General features: G+C 33.0%; 1 protein-coding gene and 1 long non-coding RNA gene across 3 annotated transcripts; one reads left to right on the top strand and one right to left on the bottom strand.

Moving 5' to 3' along the window:
• The first annotated feature begins 1069 nt into the window (after nucleotides 1-1069).
• On the top strand, nucleotides 1070-2293 carry LOC141487298 (uncharacterized). The gene is made up of 2 exons (XR_012468318.1): nucleotides 1070-1278; nucleotides 1357-2293. It is a non-coding gene; the product is annotated as an uncharacterized lncRNA (long non-coding RNA).
• Nucleotides 2294-4146: 1853 nt separating this feature from the next.
• LOC111513975 (uncharacterized) lies at nucleotides 4147-13126 on the bottom strand. Of its 2 annotated transcripts, none has more exons than XM_074186273.1 (6): nucleotides 12972-13126; nucleotides 12145-12903; nucleotides 9815-9910; nucleotides 7264-7597; nucleotides 5288-5442; nucleotides 4147-4520 (listed from the first exon to the last, which is right to left on the bottom strand). In XM_074186273.1, exons 2-6 carry the CDS (start codon nucleotides 12880-12882, stop codon nucleotides 4371-4373), a joined length of 1473 nt encoding a protein of 490 aa, XP_074042374.1. In that variant the 5' UTR covers nucleotides 12883-12903; nucleotides 12972-13126; the 3' UTR covers nucleotides 4147-4370. The 2 variants fall into 2 exon arrangements, with proteins under 2 accessions (XP_074042374.1, XP_074042373.1); XM_074186272.1 differs by having other exon boundaries at nucleotides 12963-13119.
• Nucleotides 13127-13425: the final 299 nt, after the last annotated feature.

The following is a 13425-nucleotide window of genomic DNA, read 5'->3' as shown; positions in this document are numbered from 1 at the left end:
TTTGTTGAGATAATAGATCAAGCATCAAAAATCTAGTCTCTGATAAGTTATTTGTCCCTATCTTAATAACTAAGCTTATATGTGTGTGTCTCCCTCAAGGTGGCTTGCAGAACAAGAATGATTTTAGAGTTACAAACTTAGGTCTGCAGTGCTCTATCCGTACAACAATTGTGATCGGTACAACAGCGGTTAACTACTAACTACTGCTACTACTGTATTAGGCATTCATGCAAGGATGTCTAGTCTTATAGCAATACTAACACGAGGAAGCGGTATTCAGATGAAAGAAAGCCTAAAATGAAACAATTCATATTAGATGGAAACGGTTCACTGGAAGTGATGTCCGGGACGATACGTCTGGAGTCTGGACAGAATGATCAAGCTCATTCTCTGAATATATGAGTTGTCTCGTTGATAAATATCAACTCGCCTGTAGTGTCGTGTGGCCTATAGGTTTACTTTTGTCCCAAGAAGCCAAAATTCAAATCAGTAAGATTCTGTTCTCCATAAGCAATTGAATCCAACAAGTGAGTTGAATGTTTTACCAGCATCCAAATGCCAAGAATAAAAATTTCCTATTCTTATAAAAGATGATCGTACTTGATTAATCCGAAAAATCGAGAAGTTTAGACATAAACTCGAAAATTAGCAAATGGCTACCAAAAGTATCACAACAAATTTTGAATTTCGGCGGCAAGACATTCACGGAACCAAAGTCGTCAATTCACCGTTCCGTGTTCCGTCGGAGCACGGAATCCTTAAAGGGATTCGAATATGCGTTCGAATATAATTAATGCGTTCGAATATATCCTTGTATAGTTGTTTGCAAAAACGGGAAATTAACTGTAAACGGTAACCGATCGAATCAAACTCGAATCCAGTTAAAATATTCATAATTCCTTTCCCTAACATCTACACCTTTCTCAGTTGATTCCAAATTTGTTAACAAATCCCTTGATTTATCTGTCAGTTTATAAATTTTATTCAACCGTTATTATAGGACTCCCCCTATAATACTGGCAGGGCAGGGAGCCTCGAGCTCCTGAGGCCACAAAGTTTCAAATGTGAGAAGATTTCACTTTTCTAATTGTAAACAATACCAAAATGTTCATAAGATATAAATTATATTACACCTATAGCACAAATGTTTCAATTCTAAGGGGACTTTAATGAACCCAGGCTCCCCAAGGAAAAAAGGAGGATGTCTCTTCGATACTTGAGACGTCGCTGTTTTGAAGTTATACTTTACCTTTGATATAGCTATATCGCCAGCTTACAGTAGGTTGAGAGAATGAATTCATCTACATAGGCATAAAAGCATATATCCTACACTAATATTCTTCCCCTTTTGGGCAGGTTCGAAGAACATAAACCAACCGTCAACATCAAAGACTATGCCCCAGAGAGATGATGTGGAACCACCACATAAGAGACACAAAATGGACTTCCGCAATGAATGTTATTCTGAATGCAGCTCAAAGCCCCCAAAACGAGGAAGAAAAATAATATATGAAAAATATTCCGTACAGAGAAGCATGTTTTTAGCGGTTGTCACTCGTCCAGATATATCATTCTCAGTGAGCAGAGTTAGCAGATATTTGGAAAATCCAGGAAAGCAGCACTGGAAAGCAGTCAAACGTATTTTCAGATACCTAAAGGGTACTAAAAGTTATGGAATTCTATACAATGGTGGGAGCAACGAATATTTAAAAGCGTATTCAGATGCAGATTTTGCAGGAGACATTGATACTAGATATTCAACAACTGGCTATGTTACTTTATTATCAGGTTGTCCAGTTACATGGACATCTCAACGACAAAAGTGTTGCAACATCCACGACAGAATCTGAATATATTGCAGCTTGGGATGCCGCACGAGAAATAATATGGTTGAGAAGGTTGCTTAAAGAAATTGATGTTGACGTTTCAAATCCAACGGAACTTTTTGTTGATAATAGAAGTGCTATAAACTTGATGAGCTATAATGATCATCACAAACGAAAAAAATATCACTGTTGTTTACACCCAATCAGAAAACCAGTTGGCAGATATTTTAACCAAATCCTTACCACGAGAAAAATTTTCAACAAATCGACAAGGTCTGTGGGTAACGTCTTCGAAGTGAACAAAGAGTGGGAGTGTTGAAGTAATCCATGTTCACTTCATTTCGATTGATCTTGTTTTTATGATTCCTTGGAAATCGTTGTTGATTGAATGAGTTTTAATGTCATTGTTAATACATATAAAATGTATCGTTTGTATATTCATGATTAAAACCTGGTTCAGTAGAGTTTACAGTTCGATTTCCTACAAATTACAACAGGTAATACTGCTAGACAATTCTATCTCTAACCCTCATTCCTTCTACAGCAAATTGTCCTCTCCATTTCTCCATGAAAGCCATTTTCAATACATTCCTTTCCCGAATATTCTGAGGGAATACTATACATTCTGCACCCATCACTTCAACTATTCGAATTGATACTTCATGTATTGCTCGATGAACTGCAGTTCGACTCAAAATGCAAAAAAGTTTCCTCACCAACACCCCTTTATAGCTATATCGCCAGCTTACAGTAGGTCGAGAGACTGAATTCATCTACATAGGCATAAAAGCATATATCCTACACTAATATTCTTCCCCTTTTGGGCAGGTTTGAAGAACATAAATCTTTGTTGAGATAATAGATCAAGCATCAAAAATCTAGTCTCTGATAAGTTATTTGTCCCTATCTTAATAACTAAGCTTATATGTGTGTGTCTCCCTCAAGGTGGCTTGCAGAACAAGAATGGTTTTAGAGTTACAAACTTAGGTCTGCAGTGCTCTGTCCGTACAACAATTGTGATCGGTACAACAGCGGTTAACTACTAACTACTGCTACTACTGTATTAGGCATTCATGCAAGGATGTCTAGTCTTATAGCAATACTAACACGAGGAAGCGGTATTCAGATGAAAGAAAGCCTAAAATGAAACAATTCATATTAGATGGAAACGGTTCACTGGAAGTGATGTCCGGGACGATACGTCTGGAGTCTGGACAGAATGATCAAGCTCATTCTCTGAATATATGAGTTGTCTCGTCGATAAATATCAACTCGCCTGTAGTGTCGTGTGGCCTATAGGTTTACTTTTGTCCCAAGAAGCCAAAATTCAAATCAGTAAGATTCTGTTCTCCATAAGCAATTGAATCCAACAAGTGAGTTGAATGTTTTACCAGCATCCAAATGCCAAGAATAAAAATTTCCTATTCTTATAAAAGATGATCATACTTGGTTAATCCGAAAAATCGAGAAGTTTAGACATAAATTCGAAAAGTATCACAACAAATTTTGAATCTCGGCGGCAAGACATTCATGGAACCAAAGTCGTCAATTCACCGTTCCGTGTTCCGTCAGAGCACAGAATCCTTAAAGGGATTCGAATATGTGTTCGAATATAATTAATGCGTTCGAATATAATTAATGCGTTCAAATATATCCTTGTATAGTTGTTTGTCAGTAAATGAGAACTAAACGAATGACGATGATACGAGCCAGTGAATAGCATATCATTTAGGACCCGTCACAGTTGAAACTCAGCTCCGTTCACAGTTGAAACTCAGCACCCACCACAGTTGAAACTTAGCTCCCTTCACAGTTGATACTCGGCTCTCTCATCAGTTGAAACTCAACACTACAGTTTGAATCTACCACTACTCTTTTACTAGAGTCTATACACTAACCTGTCTAATAATTAACTTTTTTTTTCAGTCACTTTTAAATTACGGCATGCAAGCCAACGTTTTAATGTTACAACATTGTTATCTTTTACAGTTGCAAATTTTAGTTTTGCTCCGGGAACATCTTCTTTTGTTAAAAACATTATTTTTCAATTGTGCTTTACCACATGTTTATATGAGGATTTGGCAGTGTTTGTCCCTAACAAACTACTAGCGCTGCTAGTGAGTGATTTTTCGTACTTCAGGAAAAAGGTTCATCAATGGACGTAATCGCTAGTACGTACCAAGAGATCATCATGACATCAGTATTCACTGGTTACTTTAGGTTTTTTATGTTTGTACCCTTGTTTCTAAAACACGTGAAGAAATTGAAGGCTGTTACTCTCTGATTTCAATAAATTCATATGAATGAATAAAAAGCAACCCACTATTTACAAATTTATTCGAAAGATTCATGTTCCCTCTCCAGCTGAACCATTTGCAACTTTTTGTGCTTTCAACAACAAACGCTCAAATTTTTCTTTCAGTGTATTTCAAAATCCTGCAGATTTTTCAGATATTTACATTTTTACACATAACAGATTTAGAAAAAATAACTTACAAATGATATGAACAATGATGAAGTTAAATGTAGCTAAGCTAAGATCATTCAGTAAATAATGTTATTGGAATTTTTCGTGCAAGTGGACGAGATGGCTTCCTCAAGATTACTATCCAGCTTGTGGTAATTGGCGGAATTCGGTCGCCTGCCTCTGTATTGCCTTTTATTCCTTTTTCCCTCTAGTACCAGGGCCATAACCTTAAATGAAAATAATTAATATTCGAGGTTAAAGTATTCAAAACTTCAGTCAACTGGTTTATTATTAAACTTGTGAAAAAAAAAATTATTAGACACTTTGCAAAAATTATGAAACGAGTCACCCATTTTTTAAAATTTGATTAAAATTTCCAGGCGGAATATATGTTGGTGGTATAAGGGAGTTGAGAAACGTTTAACAACTTTTTGATATTACCAAAAATAAACATTCAATTACATTTTAATGAAATTAATGAAATGTATACTGATTTGGATTTTTTATTTCTTCTAGCAATTAATTATTCAGTATTATGCAATTTAAAACTTTTCATGAACTCAATTTCACTTTTCAAAGAGTAATAAATGATATATTTTTATTAATGATGTATAATTCCGGTTTTAAAAGAATTAAGTTTGGAGCTTTATTTGTTAGAAAACAAATTATAATTTTTTGTCTTATATGAGCATTACAAATCAAAATCTATGAGCGTCTGGAAATTTCATACTGATGATTGCTCCCACCAGTGAGTCTGCAATTTTATTTATATACGGTTTCCAAATTTTGATCTCTGTCGATTAGACTTTAATATTTATGCTTCACAATTTGATTGATTTGTACTCAATTTTCATATTCAGTTCATATTCAGTTTCTTGTACAAAAAAGTTATTCTTTACTTTGGGACTATCATACGTTTTCAAAAGGTATCAAAAGTTCTGCTAAAAATTCGACATGGGCTTGCCGTCTATGAAAATTGCAAGCATTGGCTTACCTTTATTCTGTTGTGGTATCCAACGTAGCCAAGAACAAAGAACACACATATCACCATGAAATATGAAAAGAAATAGGAACCTCCATCCAATTCTTCTACATTATCTTCGTTGACTGCAGTCTCCAGAGTATTAGATTTAGATCGATGATCTAAGACTGAAAAAAAAAGAAGTTGGAATCAGCAGAAAAAACAAAAAAATCTGTGAAATAGAGCAAGAGTCTCTGTAGTTCAGTGAATGACATTTTTCCCGTATCATTTTGCCAAGCAGCGCCAACTCAGGTTCTACTTACTATCTACTTCAAAATTGAACCTGTAGTGGGGGTGGATACCATCCCTCCTCATAGGGCACTTATTCGTGAGCAAAAGTGTTAATTTTTCAATAAACGTTTTCAGAAAGTTTTTGGCAAGTAACTCAAATCATTCTCAGTAAAAAGGAGGCCCATAAAAAACAAAAAGAATGGTGATATTATGAGACTGTAGATCTAATTCATATGGAGTAATAGCTTCTTGAATATTGGTTTTTGTTCATCAATTGACAAAATTGAAAGTTCCAATGTAAAATAATAATTTTTCGGGGTAAATTGAAAAAACCTTCATATTCATTATTTAATAAAAAGTCCCTAAGGAAACAAAAATAATGTTGATCCCTATTTTTTTAGGCCACAAAAATGTGAAAATTACCCACCCACTAATCACCAACTTTATTGAAAATATTTGTTACCACTATTTCACAATTCACTTTATTATGTTTCATTATGCTCTAGAAGTTTGACCGATTTACAGAGCTCAGTTTTGAAATTATTTGAACTTGTTATGAAAAGAGCATTTTTGTAATTTTGTGAAAATTTGACTTAGAATAATTCATGAATTAAATTTAAGAGAGGGTATTTTTAAAAAAGATTGATTTTTTGGAAAAAAAACTTTATGAATTACTTCTTTCCCATCATTCAACAAGAAATGTGGAAAGCCTCCAAAGAAAAAAAAAAGGAAGAAAATAACTACAATATCTTTTTACAAAGACATGTGGAGCATACACAGAAGTTTCTTTCCTTTCTTGTGATTCAATGTTCATGTCAAAGTAGGTAGTTCTACACGCACCATAAATCAACTCTTCTTTTTGTTTTTTCTTATGAGCTACTTTTTCACTTGGAATTATTTTTTTGATAAAACACTTTTTGAGTAATTCGCGAATAAATAAAAAAGTACTGACTTTCAAACACATCTTTATTGAACAAAAGTTGCTCAGAAGCAATCAATCAATCCATTCAACTTTACAAAGGGATTCATACAATGAATTGAACAGGGTGAAAGTGTGATTATTGTAGTTTCCTCTGTTTTTAATTCAAGATATTAAATATGCATTTCCCGAATTTTGCAAACATCAATAGAATCACAAGTAATCGAAGAAGAACAGATAAGAATAACATATAATACCTGGGTATTTTTAGATAAGCGATTTCAGGTTGAATGTGAAGGGAAATAATATACATGGTGTTCCATTTAAAAATTTGAATAAATTGAGCTGGACAGTGCTTGAAAAAAAAATTGCAGAGTGGAGAACAAAAAAGCAATTTAATGGGTGAAAACTTTTTGCAAAATTTAGCCACAGTGGCGGGACGATATTACGTCGGGTTGGCGTGAATGATTTGTTCCACGCATTCAATTGACTGCTACGTGAAACGGTTGTTTGATCCCACAGGCATTACCATCAATTTTCACTGCCCATTGCTCAACCCATGCTAGAAATCAAACGTTAAAAGGTAAGACTTTGTTAATCCTTAGCTCGCACAAGTTTCAACTTTTGTCGTTCGTATGAGAGCAACAGCTGGGTAACGAGAAAACAAATTTCAAGAGATTAACATATATACTTTAATATTCACTTTGAGGACTGATACTTTTATTTCAAGGCATTTATTGAATAAGTGGGAATACCTAATATACAAATATGAGGTAAGGTATCTGTCTACCAAACTTACCTAACTCAGGTTCTGCTTGCCCTCCATCCTCCAGATCAGGTTTTTCCCCTAGATTTTCGTCAAACTCCATGTTGGTTTTATCCTCTTCCTCTTCGCGGCTGAGCTGTTCATCATTTGTAAGAGCGGGTTCTTCCATTTTCTGTTGAACTGCAGTGGGTGTCCCATTGTTGTCTTCTGCATTGTCTGTAGGGTCACTTTTCTGCTGGGTTGGGGTTTCAGCTGCAGCTTGTTCAAAACCTTCATCTTTATTGTTATTTCCTGTGTTGTTTGGAAGATTACTGGTTACATTAATCACGATGTGGGGCGGTGGGTTTACTTCTGCTAGGCTTTGTTCCTGCAATTGTTAAATTTTTGTCTGTTGTACCGAAATGTTACTGTTAACAATAATGACATTTCCAGCCTCCAGTGAATATAAAGCTGATGATATATACAGTTCTTTCCCCTCATGTATATAGTTATCAGTTCCACAAAAACGATTGTCTTTAACTACAAAATGATCTGAGTGATTCGGCCGTTACTTGATAAAGATCCAAGTAATTCATAAACTACACCTTACAATAACGTACATTATTCACTATAAAAAAGCTACTGTGTTATCGAAAAACGTGATATTTTTTTTTAAAACAAAGTTTGTCGAGATCAAATCGATAGGTGTAGTTTATAAAATTTCTTTTTTTCATTTAATCGCTCTTCTAGACCCATTACCACCACAATTACTGAACTTCCTACAGTTAAGCAAAGTATCAGAAATAAAAGACCTTGAAATTAATTTTGTAGTAGGTCTGTAGTTTCCAATGAGGCTAGTATTACTTGACTTGTACACAGCATAAAATTAAACTGATTTATAATGATATTTCCCTTGTTACAGTCCTTAAAAAAATCCCTTGGTTTTTATCTGATATAATTTTTTTTAATTTACTGTTAATCTTTTTCCTAGAAATGTTAGGTCCCTAACATTTTGACGTCGAGTATATTAAAATTACTTAGGAATGGATTAAATCTATAGAAAGTGATCTATGTTGATCTATGGAAGGTATTCCACAAAAATATCATTATTTATATGGGATAATGCAGAGTTGAATTTATTAATTGATCAGGATTTCGGGATTGTGAAGTAAATTTATTCATATTAATTATCACAATGAAACAAACAACGATGCAATCGTTTCTAATATTGTTGTTGAATATATTTGCAACTTTACCAGGGTCTGTAATTTGTTCATTCCCCAGCAGAATTTGTTTATTAGGTCACATTAAATTTTCCTTATTTTTAAGTTTATTAATGATTGACCAGAAGGCCTTGTTTTGTTTTCTGAATGTTGGATGACATTACTGAAATGTAACTTTTAAATCAATCAATCAATCAATCATTTTATTCTCAAATATGAAATGGAAACCATACATACTATTTATTTTAAGACTTAGAATGTAAGAATAACAATTAATACAATTTAAAGTGATTTGAGAATAAATTCAAAATCCCACTGAGGTTACAAACCTGTGTGTGGTTAAAAAATTTAAAAATATTAAGAATTATATAATAAAATACGAAATACATATATCGGAACGAATAATAATATTAAGTAAATACAATAATAAAATGATATGACATAAAATATAAAATGTAATAAATAAAAATAGATAAAAATAAATCCTTAAGTTACATATAATATGAAAGTTGGGAATATAAAAGTAACTTTTTTTTTTTTTAATTAAAAGCTAATAAGCGAAGAAAAGGGAATTGAAACTATCTGTTTTTTACCACTTTTATTTGTAACTAACGTTGCTGCAGTTTCGTCCTAAGGATATTTTCAAACTTATACAATATAGAAATGTTTTAAGGGAAATGCTATATTGAAGTGAGATTTGTTTGAAGGTGATTGACAATGTTTCGTGATGAATTTCACTAGTTCGGACTAGTGAAATTGAAATGAGATGTTAGAATATTGATTTGTCATCGCAGGATTTTGCATCATAAACAGAGACCCACTTTTCAGAATCGAGTAATTCTGCCGTGTGCTGCTTATTGTTGTTGGAAAATAATTTTTTGTACCTAAAAGATTTTTCTGTCGGGGCGAGGTTCGACAGTGATTTATTAACGGAGTCTGTGATCAGAAATTGGTATGTATATTACTGAAGAGATCGCCTGTACATTTGTAAAAACATTATCAATTTTGGTTCTCGAGTATAAGGTTATTCTTGTACAGTCATGTACTATCGATCTTTGTCCAAACTATTCAGTGATATTCAAAATACTATCGGCCCCTAAAGATGGGGTACTGAAGTTAATTTTGAAGACTCCGCTCAACCATATTTGTGAACTAACTGAGAAATTTTGCACTCTGAATAATATAAAATGAAAAAAAAAATCATTCCTCATCTTTGAAAATATCAAAATTGTTGGCTGTATCATATAACCTTCACCCTAACATAATCACAAAATGTATTTTTTGGTTCAAGTTTTTTGATTCTCCATTTGCGGTGTTTTTGAAATCATTTTTAAAGTCAAAATTATGTTCTCACTGAAAATGATAAATATATTATTGATTACCTTTTGTTTATTCTGATCGGGCTCTTCTACATCGTTTCCCGAAGATGGATTTTCTACTGGTGATTGGATGTTGCTCTGGTCCTCAGGTCCACTGATCTGCAAATCCCAAGAACACAGACCAGTTTCAGAATTCTTACTTTAATATATATTAATTTTTTCAGATCTCTCTAGTTTTTGAAATGTTTTTTATAAGATTAATGTATGTGAGAATCATATCGCAAAAGAAAATTATATTACCAATTTCGAAAATTTTATTCAGCTTTGCCCTACAGTGCAAACAATTTTCAAAACTTCATTTCTTACTCATCACTCGGCAAATTATACTTTCTTTTGATGAGAACACTTTCTCGACACAAGTTCTATTCTGCACGAAATATTTATTGCATAAAAAGTTGTATTAAATATATAAAATTAATGAATTATTTTTAATAGAAATATTTTTGCAGGTTATGGTTAATTCATTGTTAATTCTCACGTTATTAAACGCAATGGTCAATAATGATACAGTTGCAATCTTGAAAATATAAGGCTACGCCTCGATTCAGCACAAGTAAGTTCTTGTGTATTCCCGTAAATGAATAAATTTTGCTAATTCAGCCTTTTTTCAATCAAATCACTACACAAACAACAAACATGAAATTAATTGTGGAAGGCACATTTGAAATGTCAATAAATTCATATTGAAAAACAGAAGAATATAAGTTTCAAATAATTCAAACTCATTAATTCATTAAGTTACACAATTTATATGATATAAAAGCTTGTTGCAACATTTACCTATTTCATAAATGCTACAATTACTTATATCAAGATCAAGTTACATATCTCATTCTTGTTTATATCATCACAGGTGAATCTCTCAGAAAAACTTTTATCTCATATAAATTGTCTAATGTAATATATTGATGGGTTTGATTAAATTTGGAAATAATTTTCTTCTTTTTAGAGAATGTTCAGAAAAACTTGTGTTCAAAAAAGTTTTTTATTATTGATTTATTTTTCAGTTCGCTGAATATATTCTTTGGTCTGTTCATTTCATTCAATGAGTCATTGTTGCATGGTCAGTCTCTACAATGTTTGTTCGAGTACAACCTAACTATCCCTGACATTTACTGAACTAGAACTCATTAAAATTGATATCTTGTTGACATCTTGTTTTCCGACATTTTGTATTTTTTTCCATGGAACCCTTGCACTTGATATCCATCTCATAGATGCTGTGCTTTCAAATTGTGTTTAGCTAGAAATGATTATCGTTGTGTCAATATTGAACTCAATATACAATCACTATTTCATAGAGGAGTAACCTGTGACATAATATTGATATCTAATTGAAAGTATCGCTCTAAAAATTCCTGCTTGGTATACTCAAAATGCCCCATCAGATGGGGAACAATGCCATTCAAATTACTTGGATTTATCGCCACTTGATAGAATGAAAATAACAGGCAACAAATTATCTCAGAAGAATGAGCTGTTCAACACAATACAAATAATATCAAGAGGCTTTTGGACAATGTTGATTCAGAACTTAATTTATTTGTTAGTTTTTTATTTCTGTGTCAAATTATCAAATATTAACTTATGTTTAATATTTATTTTGCTATTTTGCTTATAATGTTGTAAAATGGCTTTTTTCAATAAATCAATTAATAGTCATGCATGAAAGAACATAGTTCTCCATCTTTGAGACTCCGCCATATTTGATTCAGAGAGACATCATGATTTTTATCGTAGTCTTTTCAGCAAACCTTTTCTTTGCCACCTTGAAATGCAGCCAAATTAAATTTAACGAGGTCATGCCATTTTTTGTATTCTTTCATTTGAAACCCATATCAAAGGAATGCTTAAAAATACTAATCTGCTATCTTGAGTGATCATTAGGTGCATAATAGTATCACTAAGCTAATGGTGCATTGTCATTCAAACTGAACGTGTATGCAAAATTTTGCCTCCATCCGTCTAGGTTAGGTGCTTTAAAATTCAGTTACAAGATTTGACTTGAATTGACTTACATTAAAAGCAAGTTAAAAAAAATTTGACAATACTTATCTTTTCAATAGCCACATAAATTTCAATAAATATTAAGTATGTTAGTACATGTTTTGATCACCAAGTGATCATCTTCAAAGAGGAAGATTAAAAGAGGAGTTTTAATCTTCCTCTGGAGAAATGAGTTCAATTTTTGTGTGGATTTATCTCCAAAAGTAGTCGGCAATACCATATATCACCAGTATCATATTGGCTATCAGCAGACAAAAATAATGATTTTCGATTCAAAAACTAGTGCAGGCACTCAAAGAATATGTACCAAAAAAAATTCAGATTACCTTTTGTTTACTGGATTTTGACCCTTTTGGAATAACAACCCCAGCTAAATTATTTCCTGCAGAAGTATCAGCTACTGATGGTTTGACTTCCAGGGTTTCACTAATCTGGTTGTTTGGAGAAACCAAATCATTATCAGATTTATTTTTTGGGTTGACTAGTCCAGACTGATTTTGACTAACGAATACGTGTTCAATGGAACTTTCTGAATTTTCCGAAGGCGTCTGGTTCAATTTCATGTTTGAACTCAAAGAACTTACATTAACTGTAGTAAAATAATAAGCCAAACTGCATTCTATGGTAGGTTCAACTCCCTCATATGTTGTGCACAATTTTTCGCATTTGCCAGGAAGAATAACTTTCGACAAATCATTTTTCAGTGTTCTATTATCCGGGAAAAGCTTTTCACAAACTTCCTTGGGCGTGTAATTGTGGACAGGCTGGATAACCAACTTATCGAGTGTAATTTGTTGTTTCTTAACCTCTTTGCAAAATGAAAGTAAGCTATCATAGAAAAGTGCACACAGAACTTCCTTTTCGGTTTCTCGGGTCAATTTATCGATGTTGTTCAATTTCACATAATCTGGGCAATTTTGGAACTTCAATGAATGTAAGGATTCAACATCTGAAGGGCATCTTTTATTCAGGCCTTCGATGAGTGATTTAAGAGGGTCAATTGGCGCTGTGTCTGCAATTTTCCTGGTAATCAGCAGTAATAGTATTAACGGGAATATATGCATGATTCTTCTAATTATTCTGACCTGAAAATTTTAGGTTAACTTCTGCACTACGACCCAAACAATTTTAAATGAATATTTACCCGACGTACTTTTAAAAGTTACAGTATTTTCATGTTTCAAAAGCGAACCGATAAGTTTCGAATTCAACCACTATTGAAATGAAAAATTAGTTCAAGTTGTGATGTTGTGAAGTTATTGTCAATGTCAATTGTGATTATTGTCAAAGTCAAATACTACTTTCTTGAATGGCCGGAAGTCTTGGAAGCAGGAAAAATTCATTATCCGAGCACAGAACTCGTAAACGTATAACCACAGGTATATACCACAAAACAGTGTGTTTTGTGGGTATATACACATGGCTAGTGTTATTAATTTTCAACAAGTAACGGATCAGTGTATTCATGAGTAAAGTATTCTCTTACTTACACCTTCAATCTTTGCATATATTCATGATGCATAGAATCCGTAAAGGTATTACCTATGTGCTTCATTCACAAACAAAATATATCAAATTCCGCAACACAATTCGAAATTCCATCCCCA

Source organism: Leptinotarsa decemlineata, unplaced genomic scaffold, assembly GCF_025532065.1.
Source record: "Leptinotarsa decemlineata unplaced genomic scaffold, Ldec_3_MD MMD2_tig00078422_RagTag_RagTag, whole genome shotgun sequence".
In the NCBI taxonomy this organism is placed as follows: Eukaryota; Metazoa; Arthropoda; class Insecta; order Coleoptera; family Chrysomelidae; genus Leptinotarsa; species Leptinotarsa decemlineata.
The sequence above is the reverse complement of the archived record's forward strand: the minus strand, read 5'-3'. Positions and strand labels throughout refer to the sequence as shown.